General features: G+C 61.4%; 1 protein-coding gene across 8 annotated transcripts in view; it reads left to right on the forward strand.

Moving 5' to 3' along the window:
* BEGAIN (brain enriched guanylate kinase associated) overlaps nt 1-14,284 on the forward strand; it is a 44,522-nt gene that overhangs the window by 5,505 nt on the left and 24,733 nt on the right. For 2 of the 8 annotated variants that reach the window (XM_067027744.1, XM_067027749.1), the window contains exons 1-2: nt 11,244-11,319; nt 12,568-12,596. In XM_067027744.1, coding sequence (XP_066883845.1) covers nt 11,260-11,319; nt 12,568-12,596 — 89 coding nt within the window. In that variant the 5' untranslated portion in view covers nt 11,244-11,259. Of the gene's footprint in view, nt 1-10,931; nt 10,954-11,243; nt 11,320-11,558; nt 11,568-12,008; nt 12,024-12,377; nt 12,404-12,567; nt 12,597-14,284 lie in introns of those variants that run through there. The other 6 variants (XM_067027745.1, XM_067027750.1, XM_067027746.1 and 3 more) reach the window with 5 other exon arrangements.

A 14,284-nucleotide genomic window follows, 5' to 3' on the forward strand; every position in this document is an offset into this window, starting at 1 on the left:
GTCTGTGGGGGAGGGTAGAAAAGACACTGGGGCCTTGCAGGGCGTATGAATGTGTGATGTTGTCTGGTTATCTGGTCTGAGATTTTAAAAGTTCACACTGGCTCGTTTGTGGGGTGGACCAAGCTGGGGTCAGGGACCCCAGGGAGGGGTGATTATAGGTGTCCGGATGAAACATGGTGGCACCTGGGACCAGCAAGGTGTTGGTGAGGATGGAGGGAGGTGGCCAGGTGTGAGAAAGGCTGAATAGTCAGGGCCTGATGGTTAGGGGTATGGTGGGGGAAAGGGGGAGAGGGAGAGGGAAGGTCCAGGCGGCTTCCATCCCTATCTTGGGCAGGTGAGCTAATGAAGCTTTTCAGACATTTAGTCACAGGTGCTGTGAGGCATCCAGAGAGGTGTCCAGCTGAGCTCAGAAAAGAAGGGGTCCCCAGCACTTGATGTGAGGCATCTAGGTACTGCCAGATGGGCAGAGGCCCCAGGTACACAGCCACGAGCAGGCAGTGCCAGAGAGGGCATAGGCCATCCTCCAAGCAGCACCAGAAGCCAGGGCTAGGGATCGTGGCCAAGAGCCTGGGGCTGCCACCCCCTCGCGAGCCTGCCTTCGACTCATGCAGCTGCATCCCAGGAGTCCTGCGTGGTCCGCTGGCTTCCTGAGATGCCAGGGATCTGTGTGTCTCCCTTCACGCAAAGGAGCAAGGGCTCTGGCGCTTCTCTGGGGTATTCTTCACCACCCCACTCCCCATCTAACTGCACCCTGGGCCCCCATGTGCCAAAGGCTCTTGCCTCATAGCGTTGTCAACCACAGTTCCTAACCTTATCCCCCGTGTTTCAGTGAGGAATTGCACACGGCTGCTCATAACAGGGACTGGAAATAACCATGGCTTAAATAAGACGGGGGGGGGGGGTATTTCTGTCAAGTTAAAGAAGTGCCAGAGGCAGGTGGTCCAGGGCTAGTGCGATGACTCAGTGGTCATCAGGAAACCAGGTTCTCTTCTGTCTTTCTGCTCCTTCAGCCTTTATATATGACTTCTGCCTCAAGTTTGCCTCACAGTGTGAAACAGCTGCAGTAGCTCCAACCATCACTTCCATGTTCTAGATAAGAAGCAGGAGGGTTTGGGAGTGGGAGCAATAAGGGCACAGACAAGCTTTCTGATCCCTTTTAAGGAGCAGTCACACCCAGTAATTTCTGTTTATATCTCATTGGCTGCAGAGGAGCCTGGGAAATGCAGTCTTTTAGTTGGGTGTCTTGCCTCCCAGAATAAAAGGAGGGTTCTTCACTAAGGAAGAGTGGGAGGACAGTGGGCAGCCAGCAGTCTCCACCACACCCTCCCATTCTGCCAGATGGATGCGGTTCTAATTTCCCCTCCTTCAGGCCCCGTGTTCACCCATGTCCCTGCACCCAACCCCACACCTGGCAGAGATGAGGAGACGTGGGGAGTGGAGGGTGTGAGGCCCAGCCCAGGGCTCCCCCCTGCCCCCCCGGCATGCAGCAGGTGCTCATTCAGTGCAGGCTGCCTCCCCAGGCAGATGAAGAGCCCAGGACATGACCTTCCCTTCTCTAGCACTTTCTAAGCCCTGGAGTCCAGCTCCCATTTAGTGAGAATCAATTTAGGGGGTGGGAGGCCCCCTGCCACGTGCTCTCTGGATCGATGGGGGCGGGCGTTCAGCTGATCACTCTGGCCAGTGAGGGACGGGTGGCCCTGCCCCCCATACCCAGAGGGTGAAGGGGTCCCAGCCACGTGGGAGGAGAGAAGTAGGTGTCAGTGAGGGACTCGGAGAGGCTTGACCTTGGACTGACCAAGGAGGATGCTGTCAGGGGCCGGCTTCCAGGCACGGGGCTCTGACCCCGGCAGCCGCAGGCAGGATGGCCGTTGCTTCCTCGTGGAGCCCAGGGCCGAAGCCCCCAGGAAGGAGGTCTGCAGAGAGGACCTTCAAAGCTGCACACTGAGCCCCACCTCAGCTCAGAGCCCCAAGGCCCCACCATCTCACCCCAGCTGGGTGAAACAGCCTGGCCAGGAGGAGACAAAGGCATCACCTGGCCTGCTGTCCATCCCGGAGCCCCTGGGCTCTGGCAGCAGGGCTGCCACTGGCCCTCTCGCCTGGCTGAGCCGCCGACAGGAGGCCAGGCTGCCCTTCTCCAGATTCCTGGATGAGGTCGCCGTGCGGGTTTTGGACCCCGGCACCCTGGAGGCCTTCCGGGGGCCCAGAGGCTGCAGCCCAGAGCCCTCCCCAGGTGAGCAAGACCCAGGCCTGGCCCAGGAGCCCCTCGCAGGAGCTGCAGCCCCAGAGAAGACCCTGGCCCTGAGCCCCCAGCTGTCCTCGGAGGCGGCCCCGGAGGCTGCAAGCAGAGGGGGGCCGGGCCGGGCCACGGAGACCGGTGTGCCTCACGTGGGCAGCAGCAAGCGTGGAGGCCCAGCTGCCTCCCCCCAGAGGCCTCCAAGCCCGGTGAGTCTCAGCCCCCGCCCATCCCCCAGGGGGCAGCTGGACAGAGGTCTGCTGGGGCCCCTTCCCCTCTCCCTCGATGGGCCATTTCCCCACAAGTTCTGGCTGACCCCCTCCGAGTTCCCTCATCACCCTCCTTTCATAATCACTGTTAACGGGAAAGACCTTAGGCACCCAAAGGATGAAGCTCTAGGATGAAATTTCTGGCTTTGAGGCAGGCAGGCTATTTCTGGAGTATGCATGAGTAAACAACAATGATAACAATAGTATAATAATATAATATCACACCCCCAGTGGCAGAGACCTTGGTGTTTCAGCATGGGATTTTATATGATGATTCTTTTGAAGTTTTGAACCTCAGACACGTCCACGTGAGGTAGGATGTCCCAGTCCTGTCAGGCAGACGGGTGGGTCCCCGTCCTTCCTAGCTGCCCATTTTATGGAGTTGGAAAACTGAGGCTGTGAGTTGCCCCGGGGCCCCCTGGGGAGTCTGGGCTTGGACTGAGGTCTTCGAATCTAAATAGCACATCCTCACCCCCTCCGCACACACACCTGGGCCTCAGACAGCTGGGCAGGATTCGGCGAGACCTGCTCGGCCGTCCTGGGGGATCGGGTCGTGCAGGGTGTCGGGATGGCGGCACCCCACCTCGCTGCCAGCCTTCATCTCCCAAACCACCTGTGTCCCCACGCCCCCCCCGGGGCCAGGGCGGGTCCTTATGGGCTGTTGAGGACCTTGTCCGCTCCTGACTAACTCTGGGCACAGGCTCGAGGTGGGGCTGCAGGGCCAGGTGGCGGAGATCTCGCCCCGGCCCCTCCAAGAATGGCCGCCCTGCACGGAGGGGTTCTTTTTTTTTTTTTTTTTTTTAACATCTTTATTGGAGTATAATTGCTTTACAGTGGTGTGTTAGTTCCTGCTTTACAACAAAGTGAATCAGTTATACATATACACATGTTCCCATATCTCTTCCCTCTTGCATCTCCCACCCTCCCTATCCCACCCCTCTAGGTGGTCACAAAGCACCGAGCTGATCTCCCTGTGCTATGCGGCTGCTTCCCACTAGCTCTCTATTTTACGTTTGGTCGTGTATATATGTCCCTGCCACTCTCTCACTTCGTCACAGCTTACCCTTCCCCCTCCCCGTGTCCTCAAGTCCGTTCTCTAGTAGATCTGTGTCTTTTTTTTTTTTTTAATTAATTTATTTATTTATTTTTGACTGTGTTGGGTCTTCGTTTCTGTGCGAGGGCTTTCTCTAGTTGTGGCAAGCGGGGGCCACTCTTCATCGCGGTGCGCGGGCCTCTCACTATCGCGGCCTCTCTTGTTGCGGAGCACAGGCTCCAGACGTGCAGGCTCAGTAATTGTGGCTCACGGGCCTAGTTGCTCCGTGGCATGTGGGATCCTCCCAGACCAGGGCTCGAACCCGTGTCCACTGCATTGGCAGGCAGATTCTCAACCACTGCGCCACCAGGGAAGCCCCAGGTCTGTGTCTTTATTCCCATCTTACTCCTAGGTTCTTCATGACCTTTTTTTTTTTTCTTAGATTCCATATATATGTGTTAGCATACGGTATTTATTTTCCTCTTTCTGACTTACTTCACTCTGTATGACAGACTCTGGGTCCATCCACCTTACTACAAATAACTCAATTTCGTTTCTTTTTATGGCTGAGTAATATTCCATTGCATATATGTGCCACATCGTCTTTATTCATTCATCTGTCGATGGACACTTAGGTTGCTTCCATGTCCTGGCTATTGTAAATAGAGCTGCAATGAAAATATTGGTACGTGACTCTTTTTGAATTATGGGTTCTTTTGAAAACAAACTCCTGGGCGGCAGGAGCGAGCTGACGCTTGCCGAGCGCTTAGCAGAGTCATTCTAACTCTCCAGCCCTGCGCACCCCCAGCGGGTCGAGTCCTACCTGCGCTCCTGCGTGCAGGGAGGAAACAGGTGAGGGGAGGTCACGGGAGGAGCCAGGGCTGGACACAGGCCGTCTGAACCTCCCCCTCTGCACCTACGGTCCTCTGCGTCGCTTGCCTCCAATGACCTGACCTGCCTCTGTCTCCAGGGAGAGCCAGGGAGCAGCGAGGCTGGAGGGGAGCTCTGGGTACTTGAAGACCACCAGGCTTCCTCTGGGGTCCGCTGGGCCAAGCCGGGGAGTTCTCCGCTCAGGGGGACTCACCTCAAGGACCTGGGCAGGTTGCCCACCCACTCAGGGCCTCGGTTTCCCCGGCCGTGGAAAAGCGGTCCATGGTCACGAGTTTTCTTTCGCCTTGTCACGGGGAAAGCATCCAGCAGGCACCCAATAAGGATTGCGTCCCTGGCCTCCTCCACAAGGGTCTGGCGATCCGGGACCTCCCCACCCTCCGCTCTAGGCTCTGCACACCATGCAGGCCTCAGTCCGGGGACCACTGGGGCTCTGGAGGAGCCCCGTGATGCCCAGGCCTCTGGAAGATTCTGTCTGAAGGCAGCACAGGGCCTCGGGGACCTGCCGGGGTCCTGCAGCAGGTGCTGGGGGGCAGGGCTCTGTCCTGGGTCCCGGCCAGAATGTTCTTGGCCAAGGAGCTGGTGTTGGCTCCTTGAAGCAGGAGGTGGGCATCAGCCGCCAGCCCAGCCCAGCCCAGTGTCCCATGTGGTCAGCTCTGGCCTCGCGTCGAATACTCCAAACAGGCCAGTGAGAGGGGTACTGGGATCTGGCCCATTTCACAGACCAGGAACCGAGGCTCAGCCAGCAGAGCCCGGCAGGGTCCTGGCTTGGCTGTGCCCTGGCTCAGTGAAACCGGACAAGCCACATCCCCCAGTGTCTTCGTGTGTGTGGCAGGGGATTAGAGATAATGCGTGGAGGTGCCTGGCACACAGCAGGAATCCTGCCCCTGGGACGCTGGTAGCCACGAAGGTGATGGTGACGGCCCCTCTACCTAGCCTGGACAGGCTTGTGTCCTCAGAGCAGTTCCAGGGTGAAGGTGGAGCTTCGGGAAGGTCGGGAGACCCCGGGCTTCCAGGCAGCCGCCTGAAAGCCCTTTCTCAAGGTCAGTGCCTGGAGTCGCACAGTTAACCACTTCGGGGAGGAAGCAGCAAAGCAGGCAAGGGGTGGGGCAAGGCCTCTGCCCCGTCTGGCTGCTTGGTCGTGGGGGACTCTGGTCTGACCCTGCACTGTCCAGCAAACAAGAAGCCACTGTGGGAGGTCTCCGGGACCTCCAGCCGTCACTGTCACAGACCTGGTGCCAAGGCTCACTCGTACTACAGTGTGAATGACTTAAGCCAGTTGCTTCCTGAGAGCAAAACGGGCAGAAGAGGGCAGGAAGCACAGGCCAGGGTCAAGGAAGGAGAGGCGGGCTGGGGGCTCTGAAGTGGCCTTAGTGACATTGTGACAAGACCCCAGATGCCAGGCCTGGAACCCCCCAGAGCTGCGTTCGGATCCTGCCCGGGGGGCTTTCCCACCGTGTGGCCTCACGAGCAAGCCCCCTCCACCCTCTGGGCCTCAGACTCCGCGTCTGTAGGGCCAGCTTAAGGTGTGATAGTGCCTCTTCCCAGTGGGGGACCCCCAAGGTGCCTCTGGAGGGGGCAGCTGCTTCCCTGCTCTCCAACTGTTGCCATGTGGGAATGTGGGCCGGAGTTGCCAGAGCTTCCAAAATTTCAGTAGAAGCCAAAAATACGGATTTTAAAATGTAAACTCTCCCGATTTTTAAATGTTGGCTCAAACGTTTAAAAAAAAAAAAATTAAAACCCTCTCGCAGGCCAAATACAACATGCCGGAGGACCAGATTTAGCTCAGGAGGCCAGTTTGCTGCCGCGGGCCTAGTCCGTCTGTACCGACGCGTGGCTGGGAACCCGACGCCCTGCCCAGGCCACGCAGAGAAGCGCGGGGCTCTGCCCGGGGGAGGGGGAAGGGACGGGGCACCTCTCCGCCTGCAGCGAGGTCCTCCAGGATCCCCAGGGGAAGGGCCCCATCTGGGGACACAGCCCCAAGCCAAGGTACAGGTTCAAGTCCTCAACTTGCCGAGTGACCTTGGGCCAGCGCTCGCCCCTTTCCTGTCCATCGTTACTCACCTTGGTATTCCGACTAAGGTATCAGGGGATGAACCCCTGTGTGCCCAGCGCAGCGAGCCCTGCGGGGGAATGCTGAGGGACCCAAGGCCGGCTTCTCACCCATGACACAGTCTGTGACACCTCCTCTCCCCTCCTACCTCCCCGCCTGCCCCTTCTCGGTCCCCTGGGCTGGCCCCGCCCCCTCTGGCCCCGCCCCTTCTCTGAACCCTCGCCAGGCAGAGCCCCTCCTCTTCCCCATCTACACTCACTCCCTTGGCGACCTCATCTCGTTTGGGAGCCTAAGTGCTGTCTCCATGCTGGCCACTCCCAGATTCACGTCTCCTGGACCCTCCTCGGAACTCCAAACCCAAGTCCCCACCCTCTTGTCTGTATCCCTGCTGGGATGTCTGGACCTGAGTCCTGATCTTCTCCCCAGCCCCCTTCAAGCTGCTCGGGCCAAAACCCACGGCCTCATCTTTGGCGATTCTTCCTTCCACCCCCTTCTCTAGTCCGTCAGGGCATCTGAGCGCCTCTCCCACATCCACCCTGGTCCCCACTGGATTTGTACAGGTGCCTCCTGCTGGACTCCTCAGGCCCTGCCCTCACCCCTCCGTGCGTCCTCCGCACAGCAGCCCAAGGGACCCCCACTCTGTTCAGCTCTGTCGGGGCTTCCAACCCACTCAAGATGGGAGCCAAAGTCCTGACGATGGCCCACGAGGCCCCCAACTCAAGCTGTACTCCCCACTGGTGGCCGGACGCTCCCGGAACTCAGGGCAGGAGGGGCCCTGCACTGACGGCCTGGCTAATCTGCCTCCCCGCTGTGGGAATATCAGCACTGTGAGAGCAGGGAAGGTCCTCTGGTTTAGTCTGTTCGCTGCTGAGTCCCCTAGAACAGGGCACACGGCGAGTGTTTGTTGAATGAATGCAAGAAGGCAAGGAGTGATGTAAAACCTCTTTGAAGAGGGTCCACCCTGAGTGATGACGTCAAAAGTCTGGCTCAGGAGTTGCTGCAGCCATTCACCAGCCCTACCCCCAAGACAGTCCCATACACATACATGGCCACCGTGTCACTCACAACGTCCTTTGAAGATTTTCCATCCTCCCTAGATGAGGGATTGAGCTCAGAGAGGTTGAGGGTTTTGCCCAAGTTCACATAGCTGCATAGGAAGCCCAAGTCTCCATCAGTGGGAGGTGGGTGGCCACTGCCTTGGCCACATCTGGGACTTGGTTACCACCCCCGCAATCTCTGCCCTCCGTACTCTTTGGCTCGTTTCCTCCCCTTGAGAAGAGAGTGAGGGAGCAGGGTCAGGAAGAAACCAAAGAAGCTGGAGCTCAGAGTAGATCTAAGGAGGGCCCAGGGGACCCATCACAGGTCCTGAGGGAGGGCAGGGACTCTCCCAGGGTCACAGGGTGAGTTGGAGGCAGAGGGGAGGCCTCAGCACCCAGCAGACCTCTCCCTGACCTGGACCCGCTTTCCTTCTCGCGACAGTTTCCGGGAGCCACAAGATTTGGGTGGGAAAAGGGCAGCAATACAGCCGGGCCAGATGGTCCAGTAGAGGGTTCACACATCTGCTCGTGGGGGCCAGTGCGGGACTGACCCCCATCAGCAGAGGGGTTCCCTGGGCAGGGCTCTGTGCAGGTGTGTGCGAGCCGGGTACCAAGAGGGCTCAGGTGGCCCCCAACGTGGGGGTGGGCTTGGGGGCGGGGCATGGGATGACAGGTGAGTGATAGGGGCCATGAAAGCAGACCAGAGGCTGCTCGAGGTGGAGAGTAGCTGCCACTGGCTGGGAGTTAAGAGCGATTGCATTCATTCAGGCGTCACCAACTGCTCATCAGAGGCCTCTGCAACGGGCCCTGGAGGTGGAGAGGCGGTGGCTGAAGCAGGGGGGCCCTGCTGTCAGGGGTGTCTCTTGTAGTGCAGGTGCAGGGGCGGGGGCAGGCAGACGGACAAAGAGGATGAGTCCAGAGGGACAGGGCGTGATGAGAAATCATTTGGTGGGGGAGAGGAGCTCCTTTAGGTGGGCAGTCAGAGAAGGAAAGATCCAGGCGGAGGGAAGAAGTGCAAAGGCCCTGGGGCAGGAGTGAGCTGGGTGAGCTTGGGGCCGGCAAAGTGGCCAGTGTGGCCAGTGTGTGCCAAGTGAAGGGCAGGTGGTGGGGGTGTGGTCAGAAGGTTAGGCCGAGCCCAGTCGGTATTTACCAGCCCCCCGTTGAGGCTTGACTCGTGACGCCGAGTTGCCTCCCTCCGTTGCCCCTTGGGAGCACCTACTATGTGCATCAGTCACGTGCCCAGGTGCCGCTGGGAGGACGGCAACTTGGGAAGCTGGCCCCAACCCTCCACGCTTCTGCACTCAACCTGCAGGGCTTTGCCTCTTGGAGCCTCTGTTTTTGCATCTGTAAAATGGGGGTTGTAAGAGCCACCTCGCAAGTCACCATGGGGATTAAACAGGATTGATTTCCTTAACAGGGCCAAAGGCTGCTCTGGCTATACAGCAGGCAACTGAAGTGTGGAAGGGCCTGTCTCTGGCCCTCCGGAAGCTCAGAGTCTCTCGGGGAATAGGGAAAGGAGGGAGGTGGTGGGGCTGCGGTGGTCGGCAGGGAGCTCAGAATATGGCTCGGGGTGAAGGAGGGCGAGCCTTCAGGGCGGCAGGGACCAGCACCAGCAAAGATACGGAAGGAAGAGGTAGCAGGTGGGCTGAGGCAGGGACGCGCGGTATGGTCCAGTTTAGCCAACAAGTGGGGCTTGTGTGATGCTAGGAAATAAAGGTGGCCACTGGGCTGGACCATCCAGAGGGGCTGGACCACCTAGAAGAGACAAGAGGAGAGTTTCGGGCAGGCAGTGACAGTGTCACAGGTGTGTTGCAGGAATAGGCATGGGGCTGTGAGTATGAGCTGAACCAGAGGGACAGCGCCCAGGGCAGGGATGGACTGTCCCTCTGAGGGCACCCAGAGTGCCAGCCTGTGTTCCTACCTGTATCAGGAGAGCACTGGGACCCCCCTTGCCTGTGGGTCCCTGGAGGGGCCTGATGGGGCCCTGAGGGTATTTCCTGCCCCATCATTTCATGCTGGGGACCCTAGACATCTCAAGGTCCCTCACAGTCATGGTCCCCAGCAGCCCCTGCCCCCCCTCCTACAACGGAGGCACCACCTCTGGCCTGAGACCCAGGCAGTGCCCCCATTCTCCTCCACCCAGCCCAACAGGCAGGCCTCAGCTAACCTCAGGTGACTCGGGGCAAGCCACTTCATGCTCTGGGCCAGGTTTCCTCATCCAAAAGAGGGGGCTTCTCAGGAATATCCCCAAATCTTGTGATTATGAATTGCAGAGCCAAGACCCAAACGTGGTTCTCTGGCCCCAACACCAAGACCATTGCCAAAGGCATAGCCCCTCCGCATGGGGCCAGCCACACACAGCTGTGACTGCTCTTTGCACGTACACCCAGAGCTTCACACACAACTCCCACCCCCTGGGTGAGGTGCTGGGCTAGCCCCGGGACACAGCTGGGAAAGACAGAGCCCCTGCCCCAGGGAGCACAGAACTGGTGTGGAGGCCAAACCCAACTACTCCGCTGGGCCCTCCATCATGGAGGGCTGACTGGAGGAGGCGGCCTTTAAGGGCGAGGGCAGTGGTGACCACACGGGCACTGGGTCTGGAGAGACCGCGTGGCAGGATCAGAGCCAGGCTTCAGGGTCTGGATTAGCAGAGTGAAGGGAGGGGCTGCTGAGGTGCTGGGGCCGGACCCCCTCCCTCCCTCCCACCCCACCCCCTGCCACCAGGGCGACTCAGCAGCCTCTCCTAGAGTCCCTTCTTGGGGGAGAAATTCCCAGACAGGCCTTTTAGAAGAGCTGAAACATTCAATATAAATAATAAATGCGAGATTTTTATAATTAAATTTTAATACATTCTTATTAATTTCAGACAAAGTCCCTGGCAGGTCATTCACTGTGAGTGACTGAGGCAACTGGAGACACCTGAGGGCCATCCCCAGCCTTCGGGTGGGAAAGGCCTCTGAGGAATGGGGTCCAGGCCCAGCTGGGCTCTGTCTCTGAGCTGCGCTCTCCTTATCTGTAAAATGGGAGTGACTGCTTCCCTGAGGAGGAGCTGGGCAGTGCGGTGAACGCAGGGCTGCCGGGTGGTGGTGTCCTTATTACCTCTGCCGTTCTGCTGCGAGTGGACTCCCGGGAGGCGAGCCGCGGTTTCATTTCTCAACCGTTAGCCCCTGAGGGCAGGGCTCACCTCATTTGCTGCCGCCTCCGAACCCCAAGAACCAAGCCCAGAGCTAATGAATGAGTGAGGCACCGTGGGTGGATGATGGAACACTTGGACTTTGGGGCTTGGGGCTGACCATCGCAACGCAGGGCTCCTCCCACCGTGCGTTGGCGGGGTGGAGGCCAGGCCTGCTGGGTGCTGGGGGTGCCCTGGCGAAGGGACAGGGCTCCTGCCTGGAACTCACAGCCAGAAGGGAAGAGGCAGGAAAAGACACGCCAGAGAGGTGTAGGATTCAAGCATGCATTGTCCGTGTTTATTGAGCGCCTGCTGTATGCTGGGATCTAGTGTGCTGAGCGCGGTGATGGGAACCTGGGAAAGGTGGGCCTGGGTACATAGGGGGCGTCGGGGAGATGCTGGCCAATCGGCCAGCTCTTTGTCTTGGGGGAGGAGGGTATATAGAGGGGTCTGGGCTCGTGGTCTCCGACAACTTTTAGAGCGTCGGGGACTGCGTCTGGCAGCGCATCCAGACGCCGCGGGGATCCTGTCCTCTGGAACTCCTTCCCGCACCCCAGCCCCTCCGCAGTCCGCGATGCAGAAGGGCAGCAGGGCGCCGCGTCTTGCTGCCCCTGCCCCCAAGCCCAGCTCGCAGGTGAGGAAACTGAGGCCAGGGGAGTCTCCGGAGGGCCTGACCGGCACCCGGGGAATTGGTGGCCGAGCCTGGCGGAGGGCCCCCGGTCGGGCCTTCCAGCGCGGCGCCGGCGGCCGGGCTGCGCCCTCGCCCGGCGGGGCGGTGGGGAGGCGGCGTGGGGCCCCGACCGGAGCGGAGCGCGCTCCCGGCGGACGCGGCGGCGGCGCCCGGCGCGAGGGGCCGGGATGGGCAGCCATCAGTCTTCCCAGGTGTGTCGCGTGGTCCCTGGGCTCAGCGCCCCCGTCCCCCTTTACTGCCGGCCATGGTACGGAAGGACGGGGAAAAGCCCCCGGGAGCGGCCTCTCCCGGGCGATGGAGAGTCCTCCCCGCGCTCCCCGCTTCGCGCAGGAAGTGCGATCCCGCCCGGGCCGCTAGCGGTCCGGGTCGTTCGCCGGCGCCCGCAGGGTTAACGGCAGCCGGTGGGCCCCCCGCCCGGCCCTCAGAGGGGCTGCCCGGCTGCGCGGGGCTGGGCGGGGAGGGTCTCCAAGCCGCGCGCGGGCGGGTCTGCGCAAACCCGGCAGGGAGCCCCGCTGGCGAAGAGGGCGCGCAAGGGTTAATCCCTTGGGCCCGGGAGGGGCGAGCCAGGCCCGGACCCCAGAAGGTGAGGGCAGCAGGGTCCCTGACTGAGGAGTCTGAGGTCCCGACTGCTAGCACCCTCGGATCGTGTGCGTGTCAGGTTCTGCACTCCCAAACGGCCCCCAGTTGCCCGATTTGAACATTCTCCGACTCGGAGATTCTGCAATTCAGGGCTTGGCTTCCTCCGGGAGGGAGCGCGGAGCTGGAAGGGTTAACGGGCGGGGTGGGGCGTTGGGGGGGGGGGGTGCAGCGGGGACCGCGGCCGCCGGAGAGTTAACGCAGCCAGGCCGGGTCCCTTCTTTTTCAGGCAGGCGAGACTGGGATCGCCCCGGTCAGCGCGGTCCCGAGTCCCCGGGCCAGCCCCTTCCTCTCCCCGGGGGGCGTAACTCGGTGCGCGGCGGCCCGGGCGGGCTCACCTGTTACTCGGCCGACGCCCCGCGCACCCACTGAGTCCCAGGGACGGCGGCCAGTGAGTGTGGGCTGGGGGCGCGCGGGCCGGACTTTCCAACAACCGAGCCGCGCGGGGGTGACCCGCCGCTGCGCCCGCCTGTGCCCGCGGTGCCCAGCTCCGCCCGGCGCGGCCGCGGAGCGCACGCCTCCTGCCTGCTGACCCTCTCGTTTGGTTTCTCGCAGGCCTCTGCCGCAGACATGGAGAAACTCAGGTGAGTGGAGCGTCTTCCGTGCCGCGGCTCCCGGGGCCGGGGTTGGCGATGGGGGCGCTAGGGAGGGCGAGGGGAGAGGGCTGTGCCCGAGCGCAGCTACGGCCCGCGGCCGCCCGGCGGGGCTGGCCGGGGCCGGTATGCGTGTATGTGGTGCGTGTGTGCGCGCGCGCGCGCGGCTAGACCGCGGGGAGCCCCGCGCGGGGGGTCCTCGGCCGGGTCGGGACCGATGCGGCTGGGGGTGGGAGTGCGCCACCCAGGGCCGGGTCCGCGCGCGCGCGCGGGTTTACGCGATACCCCGGGCCCTGCCCTGGACTCTGGATTGTCCCCCGGGACCCTGCTCCTGCTGTCACGCAGTAGTCCCACGCGCCGGCCGGTCCCCCATGCCCCAGCTGACAGTTGCCAGTTCTGAGTTTTTAAGTTTCCACCTCATGGGGGCAGGGGCGGGGGATGGAGTCCTCCCGGCGGGCCAGGCAGTCGCGTCTTGGAGCCATATGGGGGGAATCCCGCGATGGCGTCTGGGGAGAGGGTCTCCCTCGGCCTCCCTCCAGGTGCTAAACTTTGAACCTTGCGGACTCCACTGGGCGCTCTTCTCGGCTGGCCCGGCTGGCCCGGGATCAGTCGATTTGAATATTCACAACTTCCCTTGGGCACCCTGACCCCCACTTTGGGAACACCCCCCGTGTGTCTTCGTTCCGGAAGCTGAACCGAGGCCCAGCTCTGGCTGCTGGGTTTCAGGAAGATCCGCGGGGCCTGGAGGGTCTCTTGGCCTCCTCCCTCTCCCTCTTCCCCCGCCCCCCCCAAGGCCAGGATCAGCATCCCTGGGGAGGCAGCTGGGTAGCAGGTGCACCCATTCCCCAAGGGGCAGGGACCCAGCAGAGCCCAGCTTGTGCCAGTGCAGGTCCCACGGTCTAGGGGAGAGGGCCCTGGGGCCTTCCCGAGTGACCCTAAGGGCTGTGGCTGAGTCACTCGGGAAGGCCCAGGGGGACCCTGGGGACCGGTGGGTCCACACGGAGGCCCCAGACTGGACATGAGAGCAGGGCCATCTTCTGGCCGCCGAGCTGGAGTACAGCCCTCCCTTGTGGGTCCCACAGGACCAGAACCCATTTGTCTTGGGCTGGGAGGAGAAGTCCAGTCTCTTAGGTCGTAGGAGCTCAGACACAAAACCAAACGTCCATCAGCCGGGCCCACCTTGTCGTGGTCAAGGTCCGGTTGGGGCTGATGAGGCCCAGACAGCGGCAGCTCTGCCTCTGGCCACATAGATGAGCTCAGGCCTCTGACCCCAGGCCAGAACCCTCCTCTATGCCCCCAGCAGCTATCGTCTCACCAGTACCCCCACTGGATGGGGCTCTCTGTGGCGGAGGCATCACTACTTAGCTGGGACTTGAAAAAAAGGTAGCATTCATGGGGCACCTTGAGGCCAGCCTGGTGGGGGGCCCCCGCTCTGGTCCTCTTTCTCTCTCCATGCCCAGCCAAGGCTCTTGAGCACCTGTGCTCTGGGCAGTAGGGACAGAGACATGGCCCAGCCTGGCTGGAACACAGGTGGACAAGTGAGCCGGGTGGGCAGATCCACTGTCTCAGCTGCTGAGGGCACCGAGCATCTCTTTGTTGGGTGGGCTGAGGGCTGGTCGCAGTGGCTGGGGCCCAGGCTTCTTGGCTGCACTGAGGCATCGGAAGCAGAGCCCAGAAGC

The sequence above is a fragment of the Kogia breviceps genome, chromosome 3, assembly GCF_026419965.1.
Source record: "Kogia breviceps isolate mKogBre1 chromosome 3, mKogBre1 haplotype 1, whole genome shotgun sequence".
Lineage (NCBI taxonomy): Eukaryota > Metazoa > Chordata > Mammalia > Artiodactyla > Physeteridae > Kogia > Kogia breviceps.